At 41.9% G+C, this 14,311-nt stretch overlaps 1 protein-coding gene across 12 annotated transcripts in view; it reads left to right on the forward strand.

Moving 5' to 3' along the window:
- The window catches only part of LOC114451714 (neuronal cell adhesion molecule-like), a 63,313-nt gene extending 52,234 nt beyond the window's left edge, over positions 1-11,079 (forward strand). For 8 of the 12 annotated variants that reach the window (XM_028430511.1, XM_028430514.1, XM_028430516.1 and 5 more), the window contains 14 exons: positions 29-130; positions 432-629; positions 840-910; positions 1,032-1,257; positions 1,395-1,510; positions 1,605-1,803; positions 2,120-2,242; positions 2,640-2,816; positions 3,999-4,058; positions 4,243-4,362; positions 5,623-5,784; positions 6,363-6,494; positions 6,571-6,649; positions 9,471-11,079. In XM_028430511.1, coding sequence (XP_028286312.1) covers positions 29-130; positions 432-629; positions 840-910; positions 1,032-1,257; positions 1,395-1,510; positions 1,605-1,803; positions 2,120-2,242; positions 2,640-2,816; positions 3,999-4,058; positions 4,243-4,362; positions 5,623-5,784; positions 6,363-6,494; positions 6,571-6,649; positions 9,471-9,717 — 2,012 coding nt within the window. In that variant the 3' untranslated portion in view covers positions 9,718-11,079. The remainder of the gene's footprint in view (positions 1-28; positions 131-431; positions 630-839; positions 911-1,031; positions 1,258-1,394; positions 1,511-1,604; positions 1,804-2,119; positions 2,243-2,639; positions 2,817-3,998; positions 4,059-4,242; positions 4,363-5,622; positions 5,785-6,362; positions 6,495-6,570; positions 6,650-9,470) is intronic. The other 4 variants (XM_028430517.1, XM_028430520.1, XM_028430521.1 and 1 more) reach the window with 2 other exon arrangements.
- Positions 11,080-14,311: the final 3,232 nt, after the last annotated feature.

Below are 14,311 nucleotides of genomic sequence, written 5' to 3' on the forward strand. Positions count from 1 at the left end.
TGCTGCCTGTGCTGTGTTTCTCTCCCAGAGCGACCCGACCCCCCAACTGACCTAGAGCTGACAGACCAGAAAAAGAGGAGCGTTCAGCTCACTTGGACCCCTGGGGATGAACATAACAGTCCTATTCAGAGTAAGTGTGTGTGTGTGTGTGTGTGTGCACCTTGCCTAAACTATTTGTGCTGCACTATAATGAATATGCAGGTGTTTCCCCTCATTTGGCCCTAAAAGTGAGTGAAAACAGTAATATTCATATACTGGAATTAACTCTCTGTCTATTGATATGCTCAGCATGTTGCAGACACTCATCAATTATGAAAACTTGGCAAATTTCATCGAAGCCTTAATTTGCATTTTTGTTGGCAAACTGTGCCTTCGGTTACCAAAACAGATCGGAGCACCTTAAAAGTAATTGTCTTTTTTTTTGTATGCAGAGTTTCTGATCCAGTATGAAGACTTGCTGCACCATCGAGGTCACTGGCATAATCTTACAGAAGTCCCTGGAACCAAGACAACGGCTCATCTCAAACTGTCACCCTATGCTCACTACATCTTCAGAGTCCTGGCTCTCAACGCTGTGGGTCTCAGCCAGTCCAGCTTCCCCTCCAGAGTGTACAGGACTGATCCTGCAGGTACAGAGTCAGCTGGCTGATTGCAGTCATATGTAAATCTATTTCACATCTATCTATTATTTTATTCATAAATATTCAGTTAATCAGCTGTTAAGATAAAGCTAGGGGTTTTAGTCTAGCCCCACATCAGATCTAAATCAGTGTGTTGATAGGAGCCAGAGGGAAAGGTATGGATAATTATTCATTTTGCTTTAATTCTGTATATTTCAGCTCCAGATCAGAACCCAACGGGTGTGCACGGATATGGAACAGAACATAACAATCTTGTAATCTCCTGGAAGGTAATAAGTTGTATAAAGTTGTATACAGCACGGCCATGTTACATGCAAATGTTTATTTTGAACATGCACAGTATATCATGCTGTAAAAGCTCCATTTACATTTTTTTCCCCTCCTCTGCAGCCGCTGTCAGGCCACCAGTCCAACGGTCCCGGACTTCACTATCGAGTCATGTGGAGGGAGAAGATGGCGGGTAGTGATTGGAACACAGTAACTGTGGCCAACACTTCCAAGTTTGTTGTGTCTGGAACTCCCACATTTGTTCCGTATGAGCTGAAGGTTCAGGCTGTAAACGATTATGGAGATGGACCTGAGCCTGCCGTCGCCCACGGCTTCTCAGGAGAGGACTGTGAGTTAGACTGACACTTTACACCGAGTGCAGGAGCCTGTGGGGATGCATTCAGCTGGGTGACCCGTAACATTTACTGATTCCTTTTTTTGTTGTATTTAGCTGTTGTTGTGTCTTGTTCCCTGTCTATTACACAGTGCCGATAGCAGCTCCAGAAAACGTGCAGGCTGTGGTGCTTAACAGCACTCTGGCAGAGGTACACTGGGATCCGGTACCTTCTCATTTAATACGAGGACATCTCAAAGGATATAAGGTACACTCAATAATGCATGTGTAGTGCGTTAGCCTCAATAGCCATACATAAACACACTTTCATTTTCTGTGTGTATGTTAACTGTGTGTTGCAGGTGTATTACTGGAGAGAACACGGCCACAAACACAGCCCTGATCATGTGGAGGGCATCCTGAGCTTCAGCGGGAACCACACCCATGGCATGTTGCCCGGTCTGCACCCCTTCACTCTCTATGCCTTCAATGTTAGGGTCTATAACGGCAAAGGAGATGGCCCGCCGAGCCCACCCCAGCAGTTCAACACACCAGAGGGAGGTAAGAGAAAGAACACACACAGCGTTCAGTGTATTTTCTCGTGCTACATTCTCTCATTGTGTGTGTGTGTGTGTGTGCACAGGAGGCAACAGTCCTGGAAAGCTAATAAAAAAAAAAGAGAAAAACTGTGAAATGTTCAGGAAAATCTGTTAGATACAGTAACTTTGAAAACTTTGAGACTGGAATTTGAATTTGTTTTAAAGGAGGTTACACAGGAAACAGTCATGGAGTCATACCAGCCTTAACAATAACTCCTAGGTTTTAAACGGAGGAGGTAGAAATGTACAAAGTTTTCATAATTTCCTTCTTCCTTCAGTGCCGGGACAGCCCACTTCCTTTGTTGTCACTGACTCGAGCCTTGACTCTCTAACCCTCGAGTGGAGTCCTCCTCATGATCGTAATGGACACATCACCGGCTACACCCTCAAATACCAGCCAGGTGAGGATTTTTGGATTTTTTTTTTTGGAATACTAAGATTTGGTATCTTTGTCAAGTGAATGTCACTTTCCTTCATGTAGTTTGTAGTTTAGTTTGTCATTCTTTTCCATGTTGTTTACTGTCATTCTGTCAGGAGTAACAGTGTAGCATTAAATCAGCCTTGGAGCATTTTATTTTGTCTCAATTACAGCAAACACAAATTAACAAATCCACACTTCTATTTCTGAACCCTCCACCTCTGTGCTCCCAAAAACAATTTCCATTTTCACCTTTCCCGTTGTTGACACTCTCATCCACAACTTGCTCCTCCTCCCCTCCACCTCTTCATATCTCTACTTACCTCGCTGCTCCCCAACTTCCACCCCCCCATCCTGTCACCCGTCCTTCACCTCTGTAGTCAATAACTCCAATGAACTGGGCCCAGTGGAGGAGTTGGCCCTGGCCGCCAATGAGACCTCAGTCACTTTGCCCAACCTCAAGTACAGCACACGCTACAAGTTTTATTTGAATGCGAAAACAGTCACTGGAGCAGGCCCGGCCATTTCTCAGGAAGTGGACACCATCATGGACGAAGGTAAGTCACCAAAAACAGTAGCAGAGGGAATTGAGCTGAGTGGGGTTTCTTCCACTGGTAACCTGGAGGAATATTTAATCTGATTTACATCAAGTGTTTTTATATAACTTAGGTAAGAGGATAAAAATATCGAACATTTGGTTTAGTACTCTGAAATTCCTCAGTACAACATATATTCATCACCAAACTATTTCACTGTCACGGCCTTAGTGTGATGCTTAAAGATTGTTTTTGGTAGGAAAAGATCATTTTTAATATTAATGATTTAGTTTTCAGACTGTATTTTATTTTAAGAAGTAGTATATGAGTTTACATTGCACTGCCATTAAAGTTCATACTGCTTTAGTGCTTACAGTCTGACTTGCTGTTCATTGTGAAGCATGGTGTTGTGTTTAAATTCTCCTCTGTTACAGCAGAAACTTTAATTTTATTGAATAATGTGTGAAAGTCGACTGACTTTTCAGCCACCGGCTGGTGCTGACATTGGCCCTTTATTACCATAAATTTAACAACAAAATGCAGCCCTCAGGCTGTGATGAAAAAAATTCAACATTACAGCCATGCTTTTTCAGATTTGGTGTAAATGTTCGGTGTACAGCCATGTGATTTTCTATTGTCTGTAGAATTTTACATTGCATGATATTGCACTTGCATAGTAGCATATTGCATTGTTAGCACAGGATGACTTTATGACAGCCCTCACACATACGTAGTTAACCCGAGCAGACACCTGTGTTCAACATACAGCAATGGCTACGAAGCCCAAGCATGGTCGTTTGAGCTACCCCCCCCCCCCCTCACCCATGACGAACTGTGCGACCCACCAGAATGCTTGGCTTGAGTTCAAAGCTGGGGAAAGTTCAAAGCAACATAGATAAAGATGCTATGTGACGTGTGCCTTTTTAATACCATGTGATAAAACTGGATGAGTCTTTTCAAACTGCTCGGCTGCTTTTTTTTTTTTATATATATATATATGTGCTGCTGGCGACTTTGACCCCTTCTTACCTCGTGCACTGTGGTGATGCTTTTCTGCTGCATGGCATGCCAATGAACTGTGTGCTCTATCTATAATGACTACAGTGTCTGTGCAGCCTCTGCCTTGTGGAAAACGTCTTGTGTGTGTGTGCGTGTCTTGTGGTGTGCGGTCCCGTCTTTACTGCTTCTTCATGTTATTTACAGGGAACACCCAAACCTCTCATCCTGTTGCATGGTCTCCTCCACGCCGTCCACCCCACAAGGGTACAGATTCTGTTGTGATCTCAGTAGACTACATGTCTGAGTAGTTAGTAGTTTTGTGTATTTTTCTGTTGTCTAAGGCTGTGAGGGTTCAGACTGATAACTGAAGGATCTAATTGCCATTTATTGGATTGTTCTTCGGCCAATAGGCCAATGTTGATGGTTGTCTTTTCTCTTGTGTGCTCAGCGCGGCCTGTGAGTCCTTTTGGAAACCTTAGCTCCTCGGTTGGAGAAGAAGGGGCCCTGATCAGTTGGGAGTACTGGGGCCCGGAGAAAAACATTTATGTAGAATACATAGTAGAAAACAGTAAGCAAAGAAAACATTATTTTTGTCAGCTCCATGCACAGGTGGCAAGAGATTCCTACTTCATTATTGGCTTGAGCAGGTGAATAGAAATATTGGCAGCGTTGTTGATGCTGGCTCCCACCTCCACAGATGTGATAAACAACGCTCTCTGTGATTGGATTGCTAATTACTCGGTGCTGTTATTGACTAGAGTTGCGTGCATTTCCTGTCACAATCTGAACGTAGACAAACACCAGAAAAAAAATCATCAGCACAAACATTGTCGCCATGCCAGCCCAGTCAGTCTGACTGGAGTGCCCCTCCATTGTTTTTATCCACCTGCAGTGAGGATGAAAAACTCACACGCAGTATGGCTCTCTCACACCTACTGTTCAATGGATTCAATTAGAGGAGATCATAAAAATAGATCACAGTAATTCATGTCAACCAAAGCCTAATCCTGTGATCGTCAGCCATAACGCATTTCATATGAAGTTCATTATTGTGCAGTGGTCCTGAGAGCTCAGTGCTTAAAGAGAACACATGCAGAGAGATAAAACGGAAATAAAATGAAGCCGTAAGATACATTCACAATTTCAAAATTCTAACCGCTCTCACCTACAGCTACTTCTGTCATTCGGCCATGGTCTGGGTGTAGATGTACAGCTGTAGATATTGTTACATTTTATATTAGTGATACTCTAATTGTTGTACTTTATTAATGTTCTTACTGCTACCCTTAAGTCAAGTTAAGTCATTGTTTTTTAATCTTTTAATTAGAATTAACTAGTGTGCTGTGGTTCACACATACAGTGATGACAGACAGGAAATCGCTTGTTAAACAGGCACTGTTGCAGACAAATCATCACTGTTGCAGACAAATCATCACTGACCAACAGCATAGTTTCCCTGTTCCTATGTGTCAGGTGCTGTGTGCACCTGAGCATAGAGGACAATAAGAAGCACATGTTTTGGTTTGTACTTCGTTTCTAGTGTCTTCTGTATGATTGACTTTTCCCATCCAACATTTGAATCCAATACGTATCGTCTGATTGGTGTGTGAGTGCAGTGAGCTTTCAGGGCCACAATGATAAGTCATTCATAGAGTTAATGGATCTTTAGAACCCTTTAAATATTAACTGTTGCCTGCAGTATGATGCCATACCCATAGATGTGTTTTTTCAGCCAGTTAGTTCCCATTATGTCATGATCTTCATAGTCCATTAAAAGTTGCTTTCACGCTCTTAAACATGCCTCTCTTCATGAACGTCCCTCCTGCAGGTGAAGGTGAAGAGGAGTGGCAGAAAGAGTTTGTGAATGGCTCTCAGAACGTTATGCTGAAAGGCTTAAAGGGGGGCCTCTCCTATAGGGTGCGTTTGGTGGCCAAGGGTCACCATGATCAGCCGCTCCATTGCTCCAAGGAGCTTGTGGTCAAAGTCCCAGGTGAGGCAGTTGCTGGGCAGATGCCTCCAACCTTGGCCTTGTCCTGGCCTGGGCCTGTGTCGTGTGTAGAATGTGTTAGTAGTTTGTGCTCATTGTGTAATTATCACCAGGCGAGCATGGGTTTAACGGATGTGTTGTGGTCACTGTGTGCCAGGCATGTAGTGAAGTAGAGGCAGCATACAGTAGCGTGCATGATTGTGTGGTTTTTTAATATAGATCGAGGAAGTACAAAAAGGAAATATTCACATAGAGAAGTTGAGTGTTTAGTGTTGTAAAATCCAGCCTGATGTCATCTGTGTTTTTGTTTAACTGTGACTGTCTGTGTGGATCTGTGACTGTGCACTACTACTAATGTGATGTCACTGTTAGTAAAATCCTGATGATTTCTAATCCCCCTAACATAAACGTTCTTTTCTGTGACAATGTGCAAACACAAACTAAAAACAATCTAACCACAGCATCTGCTAAAACAAAGCATGAACCTGAGTTTTTTTTTTTTAGGTCATTATAATGGAAGATTTTTTTTAACATGTTGTTTTTGTGTGCTAAACTCTTCTCTTCTCCTCTTCTTTCTGTAGCTGTGGCGAGCAGGCAGGTGGACATTGCCACTCAGGGATGGTTCATTGGTCTGATGTGTGCCATCGCTCTCCTCATCCTGATCCTTCTCATTATTTGCTTCATCCAGAGGAACAAAGGTGGAAAATACCCTGGTGAGTGGTCGCCTGAACACTGCCCCCACAGGTTGCACTCTTTGTCTAAACTGCCTTTTTTTTTGTATCTCTCCAGTAAAAGAGAAGGAAGACGCTCACACAGATCCGGAGTTCCAGCCCATGAAAGACGACGACTGTACTTTTGGGGAATACAGGTGAGAGAAAGTGCCCAGCCTCTGGAGCCCCCAGAGCCCAATTTTTTTTTTTTTTTACCCATCAACCCTTGCCCTGTGCCCACTTTCCGCCTAGATCTTTACTGTCTCTGGCTGGGCTGGAGCTCTGCACTCCCCCTAACTCTTCTAACAGGTGACCAATAAATGACCCAGAATTACAGACGTCATAACAACCAGAGGAAGGTGCCCCTGATCAACGTGAAGCACAAGATTTTGTTAATTTCTTGGTTTTTTTTTCTGGGTTCTGGGACGTCCTGGATGCTAATTGTGTTGGACTATTGTGTGTGCTTGATATGACATTGTGGTGTCATTAGAGAAGCAGGATTCTTCAGGTTTAAGAGATTTCTGGTTTGGGATATTACACCATGATGATATAAAATTGTCAGGAAGAAAAGCTACATTCATTTTCAACATAAACTGACTCGCAGCATTGAATTCCATTCCAACTAATAAGCTATTCATACATATTACCGTATATACAGTATTAACACTTTGCCTAGTGTATTGCTACTTATGCAACGTACACGACCCTGACAGGACTGAAACCATTTCCCATTCAGCAGTTATCCAGCTATGCTTGTTAACATCCTCTCTATAGGCTGCTTCTCCGATCGCACGCAGGATAAAGAAAAATGAAGCACTTTAATTCTGTATAGTTAGTGTTTTTGAATATTGTTTTTTATAAGTCAATTTATAAGATGGTCTTGCTATTATATTTTATATTCTTTTTGTATTATGTATACATAAATTTGTTCTATGGATTTTATGCTGTGATAAGTACATATCGATATATATATAAAATTATAGATATATATGTGATATGCATGGTTTTGAAATATGATATACTGTATGATTTTTTTTGTTCTAGGCAATAATGTTCAATGATATTACTGTTTATATATAAACAGACAATATATAGATGCATATGGATCTAATATATATATATATATAAATATATATATAAATTATCAGCATGTATCAGGGAAGCAATGATCTCTCTGAGTGTGCAAGCTGGGACAGGCTGTTTATAACAGGCAGTTATTTACTACTAAAAATTCTTAAAGGATGAGACTGGTGGTATTCCAGATGTTTATTTTCAGCACAAATTACACAAAAAGATCCAAACTAAGATGCAGCAGTCCATCTCTTAGTATTGTCCAGACGTGGCTTCATATTTCCACTGAAGGAGAGCAGTAACAATATTAGATTAATGTGGCCAAATAATATTGTGATGTTTACAAAACCTTTTTTATTGTATAAAAAAAGCGTAAGCTGACAGAATCTTGAGGAATCTTGAGAATCTCTACCTCACTGACAGTGAGGTAGTTCTCATCTTTAATGCTGCCTAACGAATAACCAGGAAAGAGGATACGCTGTTAAGTCCCATATCACAACTTTTAGCGTTAACTGAATCATTTTTGGGCTGCATCTTGATCTCTTTGCTGCTGTTTAATCAGCAGGATGTTGGAGGTCAATGGAGACACACTGTCTTAGTTACTCTTGCACAGTACAGTGTTTGTTATTCTTATAAACATTTTTCCAATGCAGCAGAACATTATAGTCCAGTCTGCTGGATTGCCTAAGCTCATAGCGATAAAGCAATGTGGAACTGGAATACCACCAATCTAAAGTATTCAGGACCTCTCCAATGGACATCACAACTCAAATAACATGGTAGACAAATCACAGGGCAAAGTGTATAAATATGATAGTGCCTTTGTGAGAGTATTCTTTACATCCATGCTGTTTCATTACGCTCAGCTGGAAACTTACAGTATGTCAATAAAGGCATAACTCAACTCCACAGAGCCGTTCTTGTTTGAGCGTAAAGTCAAACTCTTTGTTGTGCTGTACGTGGCCGCACTGATACAGAAACCCACTGGAGTGTGTAGTGATGTGTTTGTGTGGGATCTCAGCTGGATGTCCTCTCATCCGATGGCAGGGAGGGTAGGTCTCAGGAAAGGTAAGGGTGATGGTGGTCTGTGTGTGAGGGGGAGGGGGGAGGGGGGAGTGAGGGTCATCGTTTTGTAAGTCGAGCATGTGAAGACGGTCAGTGGGTAATTATGTCACTGTGGAGAAAAGTGCTCGCCAAGGATTCACAGCTCTCATCGACTCTTTGGTCATAAAGCCTTCATCATGCACGGCGACGAATCATTAATCTCCGGCTTTACTGTGCCGGTCTTTTCCTTCTTTAAACGCATACTAATGATTGTATTTCAGAACATCTCAGCATTATGATGGCTTTGCGATCATTTCTCATTGATATTCAGCTCATGTATGTGGAATGTTTTTGACTGATCTGATATCCAAAGAAAACTTTCTTTGCAGACTTCCCATGCATTGTGCCAATTTTTTGATTATTATCATGCTTGCTCTGTGTGGGGGAGGCAGAGGGGTGGGGGTGGGGATATGTTTGGCTGCTTTTCCAAGATTTATTCACATCACTGTGTTTCTGTTCTTCATCACAACCTTTTGTCTTGTTGGAGGGGGAGTTGCTTTTGTCAAATGACACATTTACCACTTCATATCTGGTTTCAGGGGGAATTTGAAAGGACGATGATTGCCTGAGCTTTATTCCCCTGTTGCTTGATGGAAACCAACTAATCATTCATAGCTGCCATTTTTTAGACATGGAGCAAAACCAAATTTAAATGTCATACTTCTGCAGTGGGGAAAAAAAAAACACTCACTAATTAAAATTGGCACTTCAGTGCTCCCATCTAAAAAAGTGATCACTACTTTCCTTTGCTGCATCTTTCACGTCATCACACCTGTAACACCTGCATGTTATTTTCTCCTTCAGTGACAATGAGGACCATAAACCATTAAAAGGGAGCCGCACGCCGTCTAATGGGACAGTTAAGAGAGACGACAGTGACCTCAGTTTAGCTGACTACGGGGAAGGAGGAGACGGACAGTTCAACGAGGATGGCTCCTTTATCGGCCAGTATAGTGGAAAGAGTGCCAGCAGGGACACTGCTGAGGGCCATGAGAGCTCAGAGGCCCCGTCCCCGATAAATGCTATGAACTCCTTGAACTCTTTCGTGTAGCCAACCGCTTGTCCGCAGACCAGTAAAAGGTGCTGCACAGACTGCTCACACCTCCTCTTGTCCCAACACCGCATGGCTTTATGATCGTACATCCATCCCCAGCTGCACACACACAACAAAGGCAACATATAGGAAGGACGTTTGGTTGATATGACATAAATCCATTATATTAATTAACATTTTGATATTAACAGGGGTTGCATTCTTAGGACTCTCCAATGGACTATGCAGTGCTTGTCTGAACTATATTTGTTTATGTTGTTCTATTGTGTCCTCCGTGTATTTTTCCACACAAACACACAAAATCCCATATTAGTAATAATGTAACACGAACATGTAACGCACGTTTTAAGTGTTACGTTCAAGTATGCATTTAAAAAGCACAAGGCAGATTGTGTACAGTGTATATATATATTTACAGCATATAGGGAGCGGCACATACAGTATGCTTCAGGTTGGTTTTGTCCTTCTGTCACCACACCTCAAAAGAAGCTGAAAAGCAGCATGGCATGTCATTGACCTCATGACCTTTGACCCGCACGTGACCTTCTCTTATTGCGCTTGATCTGGAGGCCAGTATAGGGAGGGAGTGTTCGCATTATGCTAGCACACGCCAGTCCCTGCAGTGCTCCTTCAGCAGGTAGTGCCTTTTTCTCCCCCTCCCTTAAAATATGGATTCACTTGTGAAGTCTCTTTTTTGGGGCTCAGTGATTGGAACAAAGACAGTAGTAGAGCTGCAGAAGTCACACCTGAGGATGGATAAGATGGATAAGATAAGCTTGAGAAGAGGACTCGGTCGATGGAGGAATTATTCATACAGTCTTTTTTTTTTTTCTTTTCTCCCATTGCCTTGAAACGGAGGACTGGCTTTGATTCCTCTCACACCCAAACCGGATAAGAGTTAAACATGGTCAAAACCATTTCTGCTTCATAACGTCTGCAGCCATTATGTACAATACATGAGAGTATTACTGTTCAGATATATGTGTGTATGTCGGTGAGGTTGTGTGTGTGTGTGTGTGTGTGTGAACATGGTACATCATTGAATTCCTTTCAGGTGAAATTTGTACTAACTACACTACACTTGAGGGCCTTTGGATGGGATCAAGGTTTCTTTTTTTCTTAACTTGCATCAAGTTTTATTTTTTTTAAAGACATGTAGAATATTTGTTGAATTTGTAAATACCTTAAATGATTGTACAGGGACAAGCAGCTTAAGCGGCAGTATGTTGTGCATGATATGACTTAACATGTTGATAGGACTGTATTAAATATAGATTCAATGTAGAGAATATATATACATATATATATGCATATTCACCTTTTTCTTGCTGTGCACAGTGTACATTGTATTATAACTAACTGGACAGAAAATTGCATTTAAATTCTGGTTGTTTTCTGATTTGCTTTGATGTTCAGCACCATGATTTATGTTAAATATATACACAGTCTCATTATACTGCTTAAAATGATGCTCTTTTCTGACGGTATTGCAAATGGTTTTGTATTTAAGAAACAGATTTGTACTAACAGATACTTTCTTTGTCTCTATTTAAGGTTTTTTTTTCCTTTTAGTGCAAGTATGAAACTCAATCTACAGGAAATAATGAATGAATAAATAAATATCTGCTTTAAGTTTTCAGTCTTCACATTCATTGGCCTTTCTTGAGATGAGTGATGCTCTGAACGGTGATTCATAAAAACCCTGTTATTGAGCCTGTGAATGTTGAGTGCAGCGTTGTTATTCCTTAGGATAACTATGTGATGTGCTTCGGTGTGCTCCTGTGCAGCCAATTGTTTGACTGCAGTCCAGTCAGATTTCTAAACAGAGGAAGAGTATAGAAACAAGTTTATTCTGCAGATAACTCCCAATGCCAGATATATTTGGTCTAAGAATCTTTAAGGTACTTTTTTTTTATTATCCAACAAACCTAAAATTATTACAGATTTAGCCAGTGGTTTTAAGAAGCAGTGTGTAGTGTGCCATGCATAATGTCTGAGCTGTTAGCATTGTCCATTTGTGTATCAAAAAAACTGTTTAAATTTAATGTATTTATTGCAGAGATCTACTATAGTTTAAATAACCAGCTTGTCGCGGCTCGTACCATTATGTAATACCATTTCCTACCACACGGTGGCCCACTGAGTCAGTAGTGAGTCTAGCCTGCTCTAAGGATAACAAGAGAGGAAGAAATAGTAGCGGAGTTACAGGATGCTAGTTGGTCCAAAAACTACCAATATGTTAAATACAATGAATGAGCTATCTGGCCTCTGCTTGCTGCCCGGACGTGGCTTCTATTCCCCCGCGTTGTCTGATGCCGGGAGGCCGCCGGAGCGATGTAAGTACGAGGAAGCGGAAGCCTGTGAGCATAAGCCGATTTCTCAATGTTTGGCTAGGCTAAAAGCTAAAAACAAAGACCAGCACACGGCAAAGTGGGAGTTTAGACCTTAAAAGTAGGGTCCTCACTCACATCTTCAGACTTGTGTCTTGTGTCTTGTTTTTTTTTTACACTAACAGAATGAGGTTAGGACTCCTTCGCCCGGCTCCTCTTTCATGCGTCTCTGTTTGACAAGCATTGACCATACTTCTCTTTTATAACGGAAACAATAGCGACCTCTTGCTGCGAGAAAGGTACAACAACCTAACTATAACACAACCCACCAGGATATTAGAACAAACACACATCTACCTCTTCTTGTGTACAATTAGCAGAAGCTGCGGTGTGCAGACTCTGAACATGCCTCCACCTCCTCCTCAGTGTGACACATCTCTAGACAGACTTTAGGGAACATGACAGTTGGGCTCCATCTTTTTTGGAGTTTACATGTTGCACCTCCACCTTCATAACAGTCACATTGTCAAAGTCAAATAGCAAGAGAGCAGCTCACATCTGGTACGTTATCACACAGCAGCGGTGTCAGGAAGCAAGCGGTGTCTCCTCTCCCTCTGGCAAGGATTCCTCTCCTTCTGTTCATTCAGGTTTACTAAATTCTTTCCCTGGCTGTAAGGCTGGTTTTGTAAATTGTGTTTCCCATTGAGGCTGGAACAGGATGCTTGTGCCACTCTTAGCTAAACAAGTGACTCTCTCCCTCAGCAGCATTGACCTTTTGACCTGCACTGACAGTTTATTCAGTTTGGTTATGTTGGACCGAGGCTGCTTTAGTCATATGAGAAAATAGCATCTATTGCTGATTTGAGCAACAGGCTTGTTGTAGCTCAATAGAAAATGATATTGCTGCCTGAAGCAAATAAATGTGTGACTGAAGTTAAATATTGGAATAAAACAACATAAACTGTAGAGATATCAAATTCAAATCACTATAAACAGGATTATCCAACATTTTAGCCTGCAGTGTGTGAGACTATCAATCTGTTTGTCCCTCTCTTGACATTCATAGTCCCCAATTATTAGGGCTGCTTTAAGAGGCTTAGCTGTTTATTTCCATGGCAGCACAATCACATTATTTGTCCGTATATTGGTGATCAGTGCCACCAAACAAGCAGCTGCCCCATTACCCTTCTGAACTCCACCCACTCTCCTCCATGTAAACCCCTCCCTCCATCTTCTCCTTCCTCGTCTCATTGGATCCACTCTGTGTCAGCTGTGAGCCTGCTGTAGCATCCATCAACCTTTCCTGGCTTCTGTGTTGTCCACCTCCTTGATTTAGTGCTGGTTAGAAAGCCTGGTTTGAATTGATCTGCAGTTGCTTTTATGTCTACCCAGAGTCTGCTTACAAGGTTGAAAACGATCATTACATGGTCTCATTGTGATGTCCTTTTTCTAAAAGACCTGCATTAAGTTACATCATTTGCATATACTCAAGCGCATCACACAATCATTCTGAGTCTATAGGGTTTCCAATAACACAAAAGAATCAAAGATATCAACAGCAGGTATTAGATAAAACATCCATCATTTATTTTTTGATAAGTTTTAAGTTCGTGTTGAGCTTCAAGGCGTCTGTTGGATGTGTAAGTGGCACAGCCTTCGTGCCTCTTTATGTAAATTTGCCCTATTCTAAAGGCTCTGAGAGCTGGGGAGGATAATTGTTTATGATTTCTCTGTGACATTTCCATATGGCTGATGAACAATTTGCCATCGCAGAAGCGTACATGCACGCACACACACGCACATCTGTCAGGACCAAGCTGTTTGGATCCTGATCCTTCGCAGGCTCGCTTGAAATTGAAAACAACAACCGCATGAGGGGAAATCACCCCATCTAGTATAAAGGTGTCTTGTGTTTTCACCCGTGTTTCCATCAACTCACATTGCCTGTTTCCCTTCAGGGGAGCAATGAGCTCATATATGATGGTGGCAGCTCTCATTGCTCAAAAGTGCAAAAGTGAGAGTGTTTTGTTCCATCGATCGGACATGAACCCTCGCTTTCAGTCACCCTCCCCCATTTTTATGACGATAGCACCAAGATAATAACCTTTCCACACCCTAATTCCTATTCCCCATGCACCCCCACCATGTCCCATGTGTATGTGGGTTAGTGTGTATGTGTGTGTGTGTGTGTGTGTGGGGGGGGGGTTACCTTTGCATGAGGCCCTGTGGAGATCACTGGGGCTAAATCACATTTACCCTCC

Source organism: Parambassis ranga, chromosome 19 (assembly GCF_900634625.1).
Source record: "Parambassis ranga chromosome 19, fParRan2.1, whole genome shotgun sequence".
Taxonomy (NCBI): domain Eukaryota; kingdom Metazoa; phylum Chordata; class Actinopteri; family Ambassidae; genus Parambassis; species Parambassis ranga.